Consider the following 19,395-nt stretch of genomic DNA (forward strand, 5'->3'; position numbering starts at 1 on the left):
TTCTTACTCTGGGAAACAAACAATGGGTTATGGAAGGGTGGGGGATGGGGTAACTGGGTGACTGGCACTGAGGAGGGCACTTGATGGGATAAGCACTGGATGTTATACTATATGTTAGCAAATTGAATTTAAATAAAAAAATGTAAAAATAAAATAAACTGGAGAGATAAAGAGTTTCCCAGAGAAACAAAAATTAAAGGGATTATGACCACTAAGCTAGCACTGCAAGAAATATTAAAGGGGACTATTTCAGTGGAAAGGAGAGATAAAAATGATAGAATAGAGATAGGAAACACAAAAGCGGTAAAAATGAATATTTCTGTAAAAAGTCAAGGAACTCATAAAAAAGTATAAAATATGATAACATATACCTAAAACATGAGGAGAGGAGAAAAAAAAACAGTTTCAAATGTAAATGAAACTTACTAAAAGATTGATTTACTAACTACCAAAACAAAAATAGAAAGAAATAGAAAAGACCAATAACATGTAACGAAACTGAATCAGTAATAAAAAAAAAAATCCCAACAAACAAAAAGTCCAAGACCAGGTGGGTTCACAGGAGAATTCTTCAAAACATGTAAAGAAGCATTAATACCCATTCTTCTCAAACTATTCTAAAATATAGAAAAGGAAGAAGAATTTCCAAATTCATACTAAAGCTCAGCATAACTCTGTACCAAAACTAGATAAAGATGCCACAAAAATATGTTAATATTCTTGATAAATATAAATGCAAAATTCTAAAAAAATACCAGTAAACCAAATTCAACAATACATTTAAAAAAATCATTCACCAGGATCAAGTGGGATTTATTCCTTGATTGCAAGGATGGGTCAGTATGCACAAATCAATCAATGTGATACACAGCAACAAGAAAAAGGATAAGAACCATATGATAATTTGTATAGACACGCAAAAAGTATTTGACAAAGTACCATATCCATTCATGATAAAAACTTTCAACAAAGTAGCTTTAGAGGGAATATATCTCAACATAATAAAGGCCGTATATAAAAAACTGACAACTAACATCATCCTCATTGGGGAAAAACAGAGCTTTTCCTTTAATGTCAGGGACAAGACAAGGATGTTCTCTTTTACCACTTTTATTCAACATGGTACTGGAAGTTCTATCCACAGCAATCAGACAAAAACAAACAAACAAACAAACAAAACGATAAATAAATAAATGACATTCAGGATCTTTTTTTTTTTTTTTTTTTTTAGGTCACTGTAAGGGCTTCAGAGATGGAAGCCGAAAGCGTTGGTGCCCTCGGCCAAGAGGGTTCAGCCTCACGACTCCTCAGGACTGACATGGTAGGACTTGTTGATACCCTCCCTCTCCCCGGGTGCTGGCCTCCAGGCGCGGCTGCCGCTTCAAGACCCAGTTCAGGTGCGGGAGCGTGCCCTGCCTCCCCCAGGCAGCCCCAGGGCTCTGACGCTGGGCTCCCTCTGTTCTGGTTTTGAACTTGTCTGCTCCCCCCTGGCCTGGGAGCCTCAGAAGCCAGAGCGAAGCCTGACAGCCACAGCACACGAGCCTTGCCCAGAGCCTTTTGGCAACTGCGTACTGAAGGACCGAGTCCCGACCACAACCCCGAGGCCAGGCTCTGGGCCCCCAGGACAGGGGCAGCTGGAGGCACCTCAGATGGGCGATGGGCTGTGCACGCAGCAGCAAAAGTGAACCCCTTAGTTTGCAAAGAGAACAATCCAGATGCTTCGGGACAGGAACGTCTGGCCCTGGGGCACAGTAAAACCACCCCTTCCCGCCCTGGCCCGGAACAGCTGAGGACTCACGGCAGAGCGGGCCTGGGCACACTGGCCATCCGACAGCATATCTGGCCCCTCTAGCTCCCGGAAATGCACATAGTGGTAAGGAAGGGCCTGCATCTTCCCCAGGCAGCACACCTTGCTCCTGGGCTGACACCACAGCAACGGCATCTGATTGCAGCACTGAACAAAGTCACACAAGGTGTCCAGTTTGCCCTCTATCCGTCTCATGTTGTTCTCCTGGAACCTACAAGAGGGGAGGGTCAGCCTGGTACATGTGTGTGTACACATGTTGGAGTCCCTATAAGGTAGAAATAAAACTTTCACTATTTGCAAATGATATGATACTATAAACAGAAAACCTGAAAGACTCCACTAAAAATTGCTACAATTGATAAACTATTTCAGTAAGGTCATAGGATTCAATATAAATATACAGAAATCAGTTGCATTTCTATGCACCAAAAATGAAGCAGCAGAAAGAGAGATTTTTTATTTTTATATTTTTATTGGAAATGTTTTTGTTATTTTGGGGAGAAGGATATAAAGAAATCGAGATCTCAAGGTGAAGTCAAAGGCTGAATACAGTGCACTGGGAAGCTTAGGGACAGGAGGAATTGCAAGAAATCTAGATGTAGCAATGGTCAGAGTGGAATCAAGATGCTTGGGGATGGGCTTGTGGCCTTTTAGGGTAAGGGGGAAGCTGGAAAGATGGCTAGGAAGAGACAGTATTCTTCAGGAAAGGGTATAGGCTAGAGGTACAAAGCCTTATGCTGATGGGACCTGTTGCAGTGGGGTCAGAAGACCATGGGGAAATTGGGTGAGTTCTTTTATCTGCACTATCCTCAGATCTCCAAAGCCGATGCTGTCAGAGTCCTTACAGTGTGTCTTGGAACAAGTCTAGGGGCAGAGAGCAGCTCAGAGGCCCTTCTCAGTAGGGATGGAGGCGACCCTGCCGCTGCCAATGCCACTGCTAGGCCCCTTCTACTAGGTGGCGAAGGCTGGAGGAAATTCCCAGGAGCATGTGGCCTAGGCTTTGCAGCAGTGCAGATGTCCAACGGAGGAGCTCCCTGAGTACTTTCTTTGGGCCAAGTCCTTGAAAATCACAACTCATGGAGTAGAGCCGTAGAATGTGGCTTTGACTTTGAGGCTGCCAAAGAAGTCTTGAGGGTTTTGCTTGTATACGTCGAAAGTGATGCGGGCGATATCTTTGCTGTGCTTGGGCTTCTCCCGGCCCAGGCCATATGACAGTATCCCGCTCCTGCTGGGGCTCCAGCTCTGTCCACACTCCAGCACCATCAGGCACGTGTCATCCTCCAAAAGCTGGAAGAAGTCCTCACTCTCCACAGCAGTCCCATCCTCCTCCAGCACCAATGTTAGCATCCCACTCAGCAGGAGGGCCTCTGTTGCCTTGTCCAGCAGTTCCTGGCAGGTGGCAGTTGTCAGACCATCCGCTTGTGATCACAGACTCGGAAGGGTCGCTGGGGGTGGTGGAGGTGAAGTCCAGACTTTCCGGCCAAACTCAGAGCTCATATTGGATACTGACCTGAGCAGGCCACTGGGGTTCAGGGCTGAGAGGTACTCCATGGTGGAGGGAAGGAGCAGGGGAGTTGCCGCTCCCAGTGAGTTCTAGGCTGGGTGGTTCCAGAAAGAGAGATTAAGAAAAGAATCCAGAGCGGTGGGGCAAGATGGCAGAGGAGGAGGGTCCCCAAGTCACCTGTCCCCACCAACTTAACCTAGATAACTTTCAAATCATCCTGAAAACCTACGAATTCCATCTGAGATTTAAAGAAAACAGCTGGAATGGTACAGTGAGAAGAATTCACACTTCTATCAAGGTAGGAAGACAGAAAAAAATAATGAAATAAAAAAGCATCCAAGGGGGAGGGGCCCCCGCGAGGAACTGGGCTAAGGCCCCGTGGCGAGTGCCCCCAGGACAGGAAAGCCCGACCCAGAGAAGCAGGAGCTTTACCGATTTTCCCGGATGGAAGGGCGCTCGCAGGGAGTTCCTGCAAGATCCCAGCAGGGGCCCTCAGGCTCCCAGGGGCACTAACAAAGGAACTGTGCCTGCAGGGGAGAGCACACCACACCCAGCAGCTGAGCTCACTAAGGGGCTGCAGCATGCGACTGGCCAGGCCCCAGGAGCAGCTCTGCCCAGCTCAAGTGGTGGCTCCACGCAGAGGGGGCTGTGCAGACCCAGGCCCAGGAGCGTGATTCCAGCGGTGCAGTCCCTGGAGCCCAGGGCGCTGGGAGACACAGGCAAAGGTCCATCATTACCCTCAGGACAGGCAGAGGCCGGGAGGGCCCAGGACAGCAAGGACGCTCCTGCCACTGGGCTGCCCCAAGCTGTGCAGATTGGCGACCGCCGACCATGGAGCATCCAGGCCCCTGCAGACCAGGAGCTGCGGTAGTTACTGAGGGAGCTGACTCTAGAGCTGGAGAGCTGGCAACCACAACTGTTGTTGCTCCTCCTGGTGTCACCTTGTACCTGGGACTGAGCAGGGGGCCTCATAGGATAAACAATTCACACTGAGCCATGCACCTGGCAGGGGGGCTGGGCAGCTCCCCCAGGTGCACACACCTGAGAATCAGCACAGCAGGCCCCTCCCCAAGAAGACCAGCTAGAAGGATAGGGGAAAAGCAAGTTATTGACCAAGCAGCACTGGAAAGTTCCAGGGGAAGTCAAAAGCTTTACAGTATATAGAATCAGAGGATACAATCCCTTGCTTTTTGTTTTCTGTTTGTTCCCGCCCCCTTTTTTTCTTTTTTTTTTCTTCATCTTTCTTTTTTCTCCTTTTTCCATTACAACTTGTTTTTGGCCAATCTGTACTGAGCAAAATGACTAGAAGGAAAAACTCAGCTAAAAGCAAAGAATCAGAAACAGTCCTCTCTCCCACAGTTACAAAATTTGGATTACTTTTCAGTGTCAGAAAGCCAATTCAGAAGCACAATTATAAAGCTACTGGTGGCTCTAGAAAAAAAGCATAAAGGATTCAAGAGACGTCATGACTGCAGAATTTAGATCTAATCAGGCTGAAATTAAAAATCAATTAAATGAGATGCAATCCAAATTGGAGGTCCTAACAAGGAGGGTTAACGAGGTAGAAGAACAAGTGAGTGACATAGAAAACAAGTTGATGGCACGGAGGGAAACTGAAGAAAAAAGAGAAAAACAATTACAAGATCATGAGGATAGGTTAAGGGAAATAAATGACAGCCTCAGAAGGAAAAATCTACCTTTAATTGGGGTTCCCAAGGGCGCCAAAAGAGACAGAGGATGACAAAGTGTATTTGAAAAAATCATAGCTGAGAACGTCCCTAATGTGGGAAGGGAAACAGGCATTCATATCCAGGAGATAGAGAGATCCCCCCTAAAATCAATAAAAACCACTCAACACCTCGACATGTAATAGTGAAACTTGCAAATTCCAAAGATGAAGAGAAGATCTTTAAAGCAGGAAGATAAAAGAAATCTCTAACTTTTAAGGGGAGAAGCATTAGGATAACAGCAGACCTCTCCACAGAGACCTGGCAGGATAGCAAGGGCTGGCAGGATATATTCAGGGTCGTAAATGAGAAGAACATGCAGCCAAGAATACTTTATCCAGCAAGGCTTTCATTCAGAATAGAAGGAGAGAGAAAGACCTTCCAAGATAGGCAGAAACTGAAAGAATATGTGACCAAAAACATGGCTCTCCAAGAAATACTAAGGGGGACTCTGAAATAGAAAGAGGAAGCCCTAGGAAACAATCCAAAAAAACAGGGACTAAATAGGTATTATGATGACACTAAATTCATATCTTTCAATAGTAATTCTGAACGTGAATGCGCTTAATGACCCCATCAAAAGGCACAAGGATTCAGACTGGATAAAAAAGCAGGACCCATCTATTTGCTGTCTACAAGAGACTCATTTTAGACAGAAGGACACCTACAGCCTGAAAATGAAAGGTTGGAGAACCATTTACCATTCAAATGTTCCTCAAAAGAAAGCAGGGGTAGCCATCCTGATAGCAGATGAATTAAAGTTTATCCAGAAGATTGCAGTAAGAGATGAAGAGGGACAATATATCATACTTAAAGGATCTATCCAACAAGAGGACTTAACAATCATCAATACATATGCCCCAAATGTGGGAGCTGTGTAGTATATCAATCAATTAATAACCAAAGCTAAGACATACTTAGATAATAATACACTTATACTTGGTGACTTCAATCTAGCGCTTTCTACAAACGACATATTTTCTAAGTACATCTCCAAAGAAACAAGAAATTTAAATGATACACTGGACCACATGGATTTCAGAGATATTTACAAAACTTTACATTCAAAAGCAACTGAATACACATTCTTCTCCAGTGCACATGGAACTTTCTCCAATATAGACCACATACTGGGTCACAAATCAGGTCTTAACCAATACCAAAAGATTGGGATCGTCCCCTGCATATTTTCAGACCATAATGCCTTGAAACTAGAACTAAATCAAAAGAAGAAGTTTGGAAAGATTTCAAACACGTGGAGGTAAAGGACCATCCTGCTCAAAGATGAAAGGGTCAACGAGGAAATTAGGGAAGAATTAAAAAGATTCATGGAAACTAATGAGAATGAAGATGCAACCGTTTAAAATCTATGGGAAACAGCAAACGCAGGTCTGAGGGGGAAATGTATCGCAATAGAATCATCCATCCAAAAACTGCAAAGAACTCAAAAACAAAAGCTAACATTGCACCTAAAGGAGCTGGAGAGAGAAGAGCAAATAGATACTACACTGAGCAGAAGAGAGTTAATAAGGATTCGAGCAGAATGGAGGAGGGGCAAGATGGTGGAAGAGTAGGGTCCCCAAATCACCTGTCCCCACCAAATTACCTAGATAACCTTCAAATCGTCCTGAAAATCTACGAATTCGGCTGAGATTTAAAGAGACAACAGCTGGAACGCTACAGTGAGAAGAGTTCGGCTTCTATCCAGGTAGGAAGATGGGAAAAAAAGAAATAAAGAAACAAAAGGCATCCAAGGGGGAGGGGCCCCGCGACGAGCCGGGCTAAGGCCGGGGCGAGTGTCCCCAGGACAGGAGAGCTCCGTCCCGGAGAAGCAGGAGCTTCACCAATCTTCCCGGGCGGAAAGGGGTCCTCAGTGAGTTAGACCAGGACCCCCTAAGGGGCGGGGATGCCCTCAGGCTCCCTGAGACACTAACAGACATCTGCACGCCCAGGAGAGTGCATGGAGCTCCCTAAAGGGCTGCAGCACGCGCACGCATTGACCCAGGAGCAGCTCGGAGGGGCTCGGATGGCTGCTCTGCACGGAGGGGGCTGCGCGGCTCCGGGAGCAGCTCGGAGGGGCTCGGGAAGAGGCTCCGTGGAGGGGGCTGCATAGCCGAAGCGCAAATCCAACAGCTCAGGCCCAGGAGCACAGGGCGCCTGGACAGCCCAGGATCCGACATCCCCCCGGGAAAGGCAGAGGCCGGGAAAGCCAAGGACAGCAAGGACTCTCCTGCCCTGAGCTGAGCAGATCAGCAGACCCGCCCCGGAGCCTCCAGGCCCTGCAGACAGAGAGCTCCATAGTTACTGTGGGGGCTGAATCCAGGGCTACAGGGCTGGCCGCTGCCACTGGGGTTGTTTCTCCTGGGGCCTCACGGGGTAAACAACCCCCACTGAGCCCTGCACCAGGCAGGGGGCAGAGCAGCTCCCCCAAGTGCTAACACCTGAAAATCAGCACAACAGGCCCCTCCCCCAGAATACCAACTAGATGGACAAGTTCCAGGGGAAGTCAAGGGACTTAAAGTATACAGAATCAGAAGATACTCCCCCGTGTCTTTTTTTTTTTTTTTTTGCTTTTTGATTTCTGTTTGCTTCCCCCACCCTTTTCTTTCTTTCTTTCTTTCTTTCTTTTTCTTTCTCTTTTTCTTCTCTTTCTTCTTTTTTTCTAGCTTTCTTCTTTTTTTTCTCTTTTCTTTCCTTCTTTCTCTCCTCTCTTTTTCTCCTTTCCCAATACAACATGTTTTTGGCCAATCTGCACTCAGGAAAATGACTAGAAGGAAAACATCACCTCAAAAAAAAAGAAGCAGAAATAGTCCTCTCTCCCACACTGTTACAAAATCTGGATTACAATTCAATTTCAGAAAGCCAATTCAGAAGCAGTATTATACAGCTACTGGTGGCTCTAGAAAAAAAGCATAAAGGACTCAAGGGACTTCATCACTGCAGAATTTAGATCCAAACAGGCAGAAATTAAAAATCAATTGAATGAGATGCAATCCAAACTAGAAGCCCTAACAATTAGGGTTAACGAGGTGGAAGAACAAGTGAGTAACATAGAAGACAAGTTGATGGCAAAGAGGGAAACTGAGGAAAAAAGAGACAAACAATTAAAAGATCATGAGGATAGATTAAGGGAAATAAATGACAGCCTGAGGAAGAAAAACCTACATTTAATTGGGGTTCCCGAGGGCGCCGAAAGGGACAGAGGGCCAGAATATGTATTTGAACAAATCATAGCTGAAAACTTTCCTAATCTGGGAAGGGAAACAGGCATTCAGATCCAGGAAATAGAGAGATCCCCCGCTAAAATCAATAAAAACCATTCAACACCTCGACAATTAATGGTGAAGCTTGCAAATTCCAAAGATAAAGAGAAGATCCTTAAAGCAGCAAGAGACAAGAAATCCCTGACTTTTATGGGGAGGAGTAGTAGGGTAACAGGAGACCTCTCCACAGAGACCTGGCAGGCCACAAAGGGCTGGCAGGATATATTCAGGGTCCTAAATGAGAATAACATGCAACCCAGAATACTTTATCCAGCAAGGCTCTCATTCAGAATGGAAGGAGAGAGAAAGAGCTTCCAAGACAGGCAGGAACTGAAAGAATATGTGACCTCCAAACCAGCTCTGCAAGAAATTTTAAGGGGGACTCTTAAAATTCCCCTTTAAGGGCTAGTTTCCAAAATCTATAAAGAACTTATTAAACTAAACACCAAAGAAACAAACAACCTAATCATGAAATGGGCAAAAGACATGAAGAGAAATCTCACAGAGGAAGACATGGACATGGCCAACATGCACATGAGAAAATGCTCTGCATCACTTGCCATCAGGGAAATACAAATCAAAACCACAATGAGATACCACCTCACACCAGTGAGAATGGGGAAAATTAACAAGGCAGCAAACAACAAATGTTGGAGAGGATGCGGAGAAAAGGGGACCCTCTTACACTGTTGGTGGGAATGTGAACTGGTGCAGCCACTCTGGAAAACTGTGTGGAGGTTCCTCAAAGAGGTAAAAATAAACCTGCCATACAACCCAGCAATTGCACTGTTGGGGATTTACCCCAAAGACTCAGATGCAATGAAACGCCGGGACACCTGCACCCCGATGTTTCTATCAGCAATGTCCACAATAGCCAAACTGTGGAAGGAGCCTCGGTGTCCATCGAAAGATGAATGGATAAAGAAGATGTGGTTTATGTATACAATGGAATATTACTCAGCCATTAGAAACAACAAATACCCACCATTTGCTTCAACGTGGATGGAACTGGAGGGTATTATGCTCAGTGAAATAAGTCAATCGGAGAAGGACAAACAGTGTATGTTCTCATTCATTTGGGGAATATAAAAAATAGTGAATGGGAATATAAAGGAAGGGAAAAGAAATGCTGGGAAATATCAGGAAGGGATACAGAACATAAGGACTCCTAACTCTGGGAATCGAACTAGGGGTGGTGGAAGGGGAGGAGGGCGGGGGGGTGGCGGGGAATGGGTGACGGGCACTGAGGGGGACACTTGACAGGATGAGCACTGTGTGTTTTTCTATATGTTGGTAAATTGAACACCAATAAAAATTAATTAAAAAAATAAAAAAATATAATTGTAATATGTTACAGGATTTTCATAGATATTCTATGATAAACAAAATGTTTTCTTGGCCAGATAAGCTTGTAAGTACTGTTAAACATTAAACACATTTCTTTGTGAGAACACTCCTCAGAGCCATTAAAATGTGTTATTGGTTGTTCTGAATCTCCACAGAAGGAATAAACAATGGAGGCCTTTTCAGACATATTTGACTATGGAACACTTTTTGTGTTCATGGAACACTTTTTGATACTCTCCAGAGTTCTAGTGTTCTACTAAATGAACTTTGGGAAACACCTATACAACAAATGCTTTCAGATTTACTAAGGGAAATTCTTCTAGGCTTTTCTCAGCCCTCACTGGTGGGCACTAGGGAGGGAGGGCCAGAAACTTCAGATTGGACTGGGTTCCTAAAAAAAAAGGTCAGTAATATAAAAAAGCCCAGGGTCACTCCAAACGCTGGATCATTGGAGACAAGAAAAGGTGATCATGAATTAACTCCAAGTCCAAGCAAGTAAGGTATCCAACATCTAAGGCAGTCATGGTTAGCAGATCTTAGGAAAAGGAGCAGACCCTGGGGTGGGTTAAGAATGCTTTCAGAGCCAACATAAACCATAGTTATATAATTGTTTTAATTTAGCCTTACAGTCAAGCTTGTGACTTGTGACTTACAGTCACCTTCACTCCAGGAGGGATGCGTTTCCATGATAACTTCGGCTTTGATGACCTGATTCGTGATTTTAATAACATCTTCAGCGAGATGGACGCCTGGACCTTGCCTTCCTGCCCTTCTGAACTTCCAGGTCCTGGTCCTGAATCAGAGACACCTGGTGAGAGACAACGGGAGGGACAGACACTTCGGGACTCAATGCTTAAGTATCCAGATAGTCACCAGCCCAGGATCTTTGGGGGGGTCTTGGAGAGTGATACAAGAAGTGAATCCTCCAAACCAGCACCAGACTGGGGCTCCCAGAGACCTTTTGGTCTGTTTGATGATATGTGGCCTGTGATCCCCCGTTCTAGAGCCAGAAAAGACAATGATCTTGATTCGCAGGTTTCCCAGGAAGGCCTCGGCCCAGTTCTGCAGCCCCAGCCCAAATCCTATTTCAAGAGCGTCACGGTGACTAAGATCACTAAGCCAGATGGGACAGTAGAGGAGCGCCGGACTGTAGTGGATAGTGAGAGCCGGAAAGAGACCACAGTAACCCATCAAGAAGCAGATGGCAGTCCTAGAGATGATCCAGAATCACCAACACCTCCAGCCCTGGATGATGCCTATTCCATCCTGGATTTATTTCTAGGACGTTAGTTCCAGTCCCGGTAGCCTTGTTAACCCTCAGAGGCCTTCAGACTCTTTCCACCCTTCGCTCACTGTCAGTGGGCTTAGCTTCTCCTGCCACCTCAGGGTCTTGGGTGTATGGAACAGTGAGTTGGGGGTATGTCAGTATGTAACTCACCTAAACTGACCAATAAAACCTTTATTTATGCTAAAAAAAATGATGGGAGCACAGTTGACTTGACTGAGAAGGGACATCTCAGATTAGGGAATTTTTTTTTTGAGGTCTCTATTGATTCTAAAGATTCCAAGAAACTTTGGTAGGTGATATAAGAACATAAAATTGGGTGGATGGAATTATGAAATTTCCCTTTATAATTTCTATGATATCTGAAATTCAATGGACACAATAAATTGTTTTGTCAACTTTGTGCTCATATAACCTCGCAGCTAAGTTTTTGGTTGTAGATACTGCAGGGAGCTACTCCAACTACGTCAGCTTCTGCTATGGCTTGGTTTAGGCTCACATTTTCTTACCTGGACTCTAACTAATCTCCTTGTTGTTTACTTATGTCTCACAAATGTGCATACTACACTTCTACCAGGATATGCTTGCCCATCATAGATTTTATTACCATATTCCTGTTTAAGCGTCTCATCATTGCTCTCTGGATTTCTTGGTATATGTTTCAAGTATCTTATTTATCTGGACCTTGCCTTCCTCCTGGTATATTTTTACTTCATCCTGTTGTGGCTTTTACTTTAGTATTTCTTTTTCAGAGAGAAAGGGGGAGGGGCCAAGGGAAAGGCAGCAAGAATCTTAGGCAGGCTCCATGGCCAGTGTGGAGCCTAATGGGGGGCTTGATCTCACAACACTGAAATCACAACCTGAGCCAAAATCAAGAGTCAGTAGCTTAATGGAATGAGCCATCCAGGTACCCCTTAACTTCAATATTTCTATTTTATTTGTGCCTTTGTTTAGATTCTCCAAATGCCCCTACCTCACCCTAGTCTGAACTGCCTACTGTTTTTGATAACTTCTGCTCATCTTTCAAGTGATTTCTGTGTCCTTTCTGAAACCTTCACTCAAAACTCTTTTTCCTCCCACTCCATCTGTGCTGGGTTGTCCCAAATCTTCATCTTTGCATTTATCACCCTGTATGAAGTATTTTTATCTGTTTTTTTTTCTTATTCATCACAATGCCTTCTTCATTAGACTGAGTGTAGGGACATAGATGGATGATTTGAGCCAGTAGGAAAACTTTATCCTCCTCATTCCCCTTGGTATCAGCATCTACCATCACCAAGCCTACTATAACTTTGTTTTAATTTAACCAGCACATTGTGCATCTTAAAGGCCATCAAATTTCTTCCTTTTGGAGGGAGACAGGATGATAAATTTTGTAGCAAGAAGCAGAACATTGTGTTCATCAGAATTCTAAGAAGGTTAGGGAAGGCAGATTGGCCTAGCAGGTCTACTGCCGGAGACAGGAACAATCATAGTGAACGTGATATATGTACGTTTCCTAGGAGGCTGTGTCTGGTAGAGAAGGTAAATGTTTCAGATCTATAAACCAGCTGACAAAGAGCCAAACCAACACAGAATGAATGGTACAGGAGGGGAGAGAGGAGTGAATTTCAGGGACACTTTTATTCGTTTATATTTTAAGAATAAATACGGAATATTCAATATATTTCCACATATAAAATATGCTCTATATTTATATAAATATATATAAAATACTATATGTTTAATAAGTACATATTAAGATATTCTTATATAAAATATGACTAAGAAGTATAATTCATATTTTTGGAAAATACATATTTGATTTCAGTTTTCCTGGAAAATGACTGCCTATTTCTGAAGTGTCTCCAGGCAATACCAAAGAGAATTTCAAGCACACTATGAACCTATATTTTAAGGTGGACTATTCTGAATCTGTCCTTAAAATTTGATGAAAATCTGGCTCACATAATTTTTCCCAAATTTAGTTGCCAACAGAGATTAAAAGTTCTTCTGATTTATATAGATTCAATCCTCACAAAGGAACCATTGAAAATACATGTATCATCTGCTTTTTATACAGGGAGGAACTCAGACTCAGAGAAGTGAAAGGACAGAATTTGAACCCTGGTATATTTGAATTCTGCATCCATGATCTTTCAATGGCAATTTGTTGTATCTTCAAGTATATTTATCAATTTTTGTCTTATGCTGCACAATATTTCCATGGAGTTTTTTCAAAGCTTAGATGCTTGAAAATATTATGTAACCTTTTTCTGTGGTGTCTCCCATTTCCCTGTTGAATTAGATAAGACTCGTTCCATATAAACATCAATAGTTTGGTGTCTACTACTGTGAATCTAATCTTAGGTTTTCCAGACTTTTTTAGAAGTCTGGGATTGTTAGACACTAAAAGGAAATTCTTCCCCTACCCTGCTTTTGGACGTAGAATTTTTCACTTTATGTATTCTGCGTTTTCAGAGACTATTATTTTCTTTCCCTTTTTTTTCAGGTCTCTATCCTACCCCAATACTTATCTTCATCCCCATTCCCACCCTCAAATTACTGTAGAAGTATCTCAGACACAAGAGTATTTAGTTTGCACTTCTTAACATGCAAAATCTTTCATAATTTGTTTCAAGTTTATCTAACTAGCCTCATTTTCCACCACTCTTTTCCTCCACACACCCTACTCCTCAGCCACACTGAGCTCATTTTTCTCAAAACATACCAATTCTTTTCATGCATCTGCTAGGAATGCTATTTCTTTCTTTATTGTGTGAACTACTACTCATCATTCAGAGTCCAACTCAAAGATTGATCTCTCTGCCTCCGGTCCCTCCTGCACTCCATCATGTATCATGGATCTATAATCCCTTGTCTGCAACAGCTGGGGCCAAATTTGTTTCAGAATTTAGTGTTTTAAATTTTAGAAATGTAACATGATGACTTCGTTATTTACTATGCAACCTTCAGAAAGCATTGGATATTCAAACAACTTAATATCTCAGAAGCCAAATGTATAAAGTGTAACAATAACCAAAATAAATAAAATCCATAATCCTGAATCAGTTCAGATCAGGTTTTAACTGCCAGATGTGTGGATTTTGGGGGTTTTGGGGCTTTGATTTTTTGTCTTTTCTGTTTTTCAAACTTTTCAACTTTGCAATTGTGAATAAAATCTGTAGACTTTTATTGCTGAATTAATTATATTATGATAAAGTAAAGCAGTTCATTCCACAAAGGAAGTAATGGTTTAATGGTAAGGAATACATTATATGATGTACTATATTAATAGTCAGAGAGGAAAACTTGTGATATTGCATCAGTCGCATCAGTTTCCAAAAAGGCACTTGACAAATCTTAGGCATTACAGAAAAAAACATATATATGGATCTATACCGTGTGTGTGTGTGTGTGTGTGTGTGTATGTGTGTGTGCGTCTAGATCATCCTTAATGATAAAACATTAAAACTAATTCCATCAAATGGAACAAGGCTTGAATGCAACTTATCTACAATATTATTTAATATTTACAATATTATTTTTGTGTTCTGAAAGTATTAGCCAAACCAATTAGATAAAAGAAAGAAAGTTACAAACATTACAAAATTACCTTGATTTCATTTGCAGATATTGCATACCCTGAGAAGATAAATTATTAAAAACTATTCAAAGTAGTAAGGTAATTCACTAAGATGGTTGGTTACAAATTTATTACATAACTTCTGTAGCTTCCCAGTAGTCAATTAGATAGAAAATATAATTGCACTATCTTATTTATAATAACAACCAAAAGGATAAAATTCTTAGGAATAAACACAAAATGCACATCACCTACACAAAGAATAAAAAGGTCTTAAAAGAAGACATAAGTAAATGGAAAAATACTGCTATATGCTGTTCAAGATTTTAATCAAATATGAAATATTATTTACAATAGAAATATTGGCAAAGATGTTGGAGGAAACTTGGAAAAAGTGCTACTAAATTTATGGGCAAAATGTCCAGGAAAATTCTGAACTAGAAGAGTAACATGATGATGGACATGAGCAGTGAGGGATAGAGAACAGTATGAGGTCAACTCTATCAGATATTTTTAAAAGAGAATATTATAAGGCTATATAGAGTAAAATAGTTTGGCACTGGGAAAAAAAGTACAGAGAGAAATGGAACAAAATAGAGTTCTGAAATAGACCCAACTATTTCTTAAAATTTAGCATATTATAACAACTTTATTCCTGATCAGTGATTGAAAGAGTATAAATGGGGTGCCTGGGTGTCTCAGTCACTTAAGTGTCTGCCTTCAGCTCAGCGCATGATCCCAGGGTCCTGGGATCAAGCCTTGCATCTGGTTCCCTGCTCATCCCTACTTGTGCCCTCGTTATTTTTATTTCTTTCTGTCAAATAAATAAATTAATTAATTAATAAAATATTTTAAAAGGAGGAGAAGAGTGTTAATAACTGATCTTGCAAACAATGACTACTTGAAAAAGAAAAACTTTCATTATTTACACCAAAATAAATCCCAAATGCATTAAATATAAAAAACCCACAGAAATTATATAAGAAAATATTAGCAAATATGTTTACAATCTTGGCATGGTAAAGAATTTTGTAGCAAGAACAAAATCTAGAACCCATAAGTAAAACAATTTATTTTTTTTTCCATTTTTAAAGTTTTAATTAAGTAGAAAATACATTCAGTAAGTACACAAATCTTACATGAACAGCCCAATAAATGTTTACATATTACACCCTGTAATCACCATCGAGATCAAGATATCCCAGAACCCTAATAGGCTTCTTCATGTCCTCATGCCTCTGTGAAAGCTGAACTCCTTGTATGGACTTGGAAGTAAATTTCTGTGCCTAAAAGTAGCTTCAAGAACTGAGAAAAGTCAGTTAAATCCCCGGAGCAATAAATTCTGAGTAGCAGATGATTACAAGAATGAGCCATCCTGATTCAGTTTTTTGCCAGCCACAAAAGTCACAGGAATGTTAAATATGACAAGCAATTTGAACATCCCACTCTCTAAATCAGCAAACTTGCTTTCCCAATATTTTGATTCAATTTTTAAAACTCGACTAAATTTTGCTCAGGAAGTCTCTCCTCTGAGCATTCCCTACTGTTAGTAACTCTGAATGAAGTACTTGCCTTTACCTCTAATTGGTCTCAAGTTTTACTTTTAGTCTCCCTTTCCATCAGTAACCATTATTCTGACTTTTAAAACCAAAGATTAATTTTGCCTGCTCACATACACAAATGGAATCATAACAGTCTGTACCCCTTTTTGTCTGACTTCTTTCTCTCAAAATGATGCCTGTGAGATTTATCGAAGTCGTTGTCTTTATCTCTATCAATAGCTCATTCTTTTTCCTTGCTAGATAGAATTCCATTGTACAAATACACCTAAAATTTATTTATCCACTTTGCTTCTTTTTTATTAATTAATTTTTATTGGTGTTCAATTTACCAACATACAGGAAAACACCCAGTGCTCATCCCGTCAAGTGTCCACCTCAGTGCCCGTCACCCATTCCCCTTCACCCCCCGCCCTCCTCCCCCCTTCCACCACCCCTAGTTCGTTTCCACGAGTTAGGAGTCTTTATGTTCTGTCTCCCTTCCTGATATTTCCCAACATTTCTTCTCCCTTCCTTTATATTCCCTTTCACTATTATTTATATTCCCCAAAATGAATGAGAACATACACTGTTTGTCCTTCTCCGATTGACTTATTTCACTCAGCATAATACCCTCCAGTTCCATCCACATTGAAGCAAATGGTGGGTATTTGTCGTTTCTAATGGCTGAGTAATATTCCATTGTATACATAAACCACATCTTCTTTATCCATTCATCTTTCGATGGACACTGAGGCTCCTTCCACAGTTTGGCTATTTGGCCATTGCTGATAGAAACATCGGGGTGCAGGTGTCCCGACGTTTCATTGCATCTCAATCTTTGGGGTAAATCCCCAACAGTGCAATTGCTGGGTCGTAGGGCAGGTCTATTTTTAACGCTTTGAGGAACCTCCACACAGTTTTCCAGAGTGGCTGCACCAGTTCACATTCCCACCAACAGTGTAAGAGGGTTCCCTTTTCTCCGCATCCTCTCCAACATTTGTTGTTTGCTGCCTTGTTAATTTTCCCCATTCTCACTGGTGTGAGGTGGTATCTCATTGTGGTTTTGATTTGTATTTCCCTGATGGCAAGTGATGCAGAGCATTTTCTCATGTGCATGTTGGCCATGTCCATGTCTTCCTCTGTGAGATTTCTCTTCATGTCTTTTGCCCATTTCATGATTGGATTGTTTGTTTCTTTGGTGTTGAGTTTATAAGTTCTTATAGATTTTGGAAACTAGCCCTTTATCTGATATGTCGTTTGCAAATATCTTCTCCCATTCTGTAGGTTGTCTTTTAGTTTTGTTGACTGTATCCTTTGCTGTGCAAAAGCTTCTTATCTTGATGAAGTCCCAATAATTCATTTTTGCTTTTGTTTCTTTTGCCTTTGTGGATGTATCTTGCAAGAAGTTACTGTGGCCGAGTTCAAAAAGGGTGTTGCCTGTGTTCTCTTCTATGATTTTGATGGACTCTTGTCTCACATTTAGATCTCTCATCCATTTTGAGTTTATCTTTGTGTATGGTGAAAGAGAGTGGTCCAGTTTCATTCTTCTGCATGTGGATGTCCAATTTTCCCAACACCATTTATTGAAGAGACTGTCTTTCTTCCAATGGATAGTCTTTCCTCCTTTATCAAATATTAGATGACCATACATATCAGGGTCCACTTCTGGGTTCTCTATTCTGTTCCATTGATCTATGTGTCTGTTTTTGTGCCAGTACCACACTGTCTTGATGACCACAGCATTCTGGTACAACCTGAAATCTGGCATTGTGATGCCGCCAGCTATGGTTTTCTTTTTTAAAATTCCCCTGGCTATTCGGGGACTTTTCTGATTCAACACAAATCTTAAAACAATTTGTTCTAACTCTCTGAAGAAAGTCCATGGTATCTTAATAGGGATTGCATTAAACGTAAATTGCCCTGGGTAACATTGACATTTTCACAATATTAATTCTGCCAATCCATGAGCACGGAATATTTTTCCATCTCTTTGTGTCTTCCTCAATTTCCTTCAGAAGTGTTCTATAGTTTTTAGGGTATAGATCCTTCACCTCTTTGGTTAGGTTTATTCCTAGCTATCTTATGCTTTTGGGTGCAATTGTCAATGGGATTGACTCCTTAATTCTCTTTCTTCAGTCTCATTGTTAGTGTATAGAAATGCCATTGATTTCTGGGCATTGATTTTGTATCCTGCCACGCTACCAAATTGCTTTATGAGTTCTAGCAATCTTGGGGTGGAGGCTTTTGGGTTTTCTATGTAGAGTATCATGTCATTGGCGAAGAGGGAGGGTTTGACTTCTTCTTTGCCAATTTGAATGCCTTTAATGTCTTTTTGTTGTCTGATTGCTGAGGCGAGGACTTCCAGAACTATGTTGAACAGCGGTGGTGAGAGTGGACATCCCTGTCTTGTTCCTGATCTTAGGGGAGAGGCTCCCAGTGCTTTCCCATTGAGAATGATATTTGCTGTGGGCTTTTCGTAAATGGCTTTTAATATGTCGAGGAAAATTCCCTCCCAACACTCTGAAGTGTTTTGATCAGGAATGGATGCTGTATTTTGTCAAATGCTTTCTCTGCATCTAATGAGAGGATCATATGGTTCTTGGTTTTTCTCTTGCTGATATGATGAATCACATTGATGGTTTTACGAGTGTTGAATCAGCCTTGTGTCCCGGAGATAAATCCTACTTGGTCATGGTGAATAATTTTCTTAATGTGTTGTAGGATCCTATTGGCTAGTATCTTGTTGAGAATTTTTGCATCCATGTTCATCAGGGATATTGGTCTGTAATTCTCCTTTTGGTGGGGTCTTTGTCTGGTTTCGGAATTAAGGTGATGCTGGCCTCATAGAATGAATTTGGAAGTACTCCATCTCTTTCTATCTTTCCAAACAGCTTTAGTAGAATAGGTATGATTTCTTCTTTAAACGTTTGATAGAATTCCCCTAGGAAGCCATCTGGCCCTGGACTCTTGTGTCTCGGGAGGTTTTTGATGACTGCTTCAATTTCCTCCCTGGTTATTGGCCTGTTCAGGTTTTCTATTTCTTCCTGCTCCAGTTTTGGTAGTTTGTGGCTTTCCAGGAATGCGTCCATTTCTTCTAGATTTCCTAATTTATTGGCGTACAGCTGTTCATAATATGTTTTTAGAATCGTTTGTATTTCCTTGGTCTTGGTAGTGATCTCTCCCTTCTCATTCATGATTTTATTAATTTGAGTCGTCTCTCTCTCCTTTTTAATAAGGTTGGCTAATGGTTTATCTATCTTATTAATTCTTTCAAAGAACCAACTACTGGTTCTGTTGATCTATTCCACAGTTCTTTTGGTCTCGATTTCATTTAGTTCTGCTCAAATTTTAATTAA

General features: G+C 41.5%; 1 protein-coding gene and 1 pseudogene across 1 annotated transcript; one reads left to right on the plus strand and one right to left on the minus strand.

Annotated features, from left to right (window-relative positions):
• Positions 1–2,702: 2,702 nt before the first annotated feature.
• LOC121482336 lies at positions 2,703–3,358 on the minus strand (annotated as a pseudogene).
• A 6,958-nt stretch (positions 3,359–10,316) lies between these two features.
• On the plus strand, positions 10,317–11,118 carry LOC121483257 (HCLS1-associated protein X-1-like). Its single transcript, XM_041741645.1, has one exon. The coding sequence runs from the start codon at positions 10,324–10,326 to the stop codon at positions 10,936–10,938; it is 615 nt and encodes a 204-aa protein (XP_041597579.1). The 5' UTR covers positions 10,317–10,323; the 3' UTR covers positions 10,939–11,118.
• Positions 11,119–19,395: the final 8,277 nt, after the last annotated feature.

The sequence above is a fragment of the Vulpes lagopus genome, chromosome X (genome assembly GCF_018345385.1).
Source record: "Vulpes lagopus strain Blue_001 chromosome X, ASM1834538v1, whole genome shotgun sequence".
Classification (NCBI taxonomy): Eukaryota; Metazoa; Chordata; class Mammalia; order Carnivora; family Canidae; genus Vulpes; species Vulpes lagopus.

Bases quoted from the DNA above. Each gene is read 5' to 3' on its own strand.
- LOC121483257 (XM_041741645.1), top strand. From the start codon at position 10,324: ATGCGTTTCCATGATAACTTCGGCTTTGATGACCTGATTCGTGATTTT.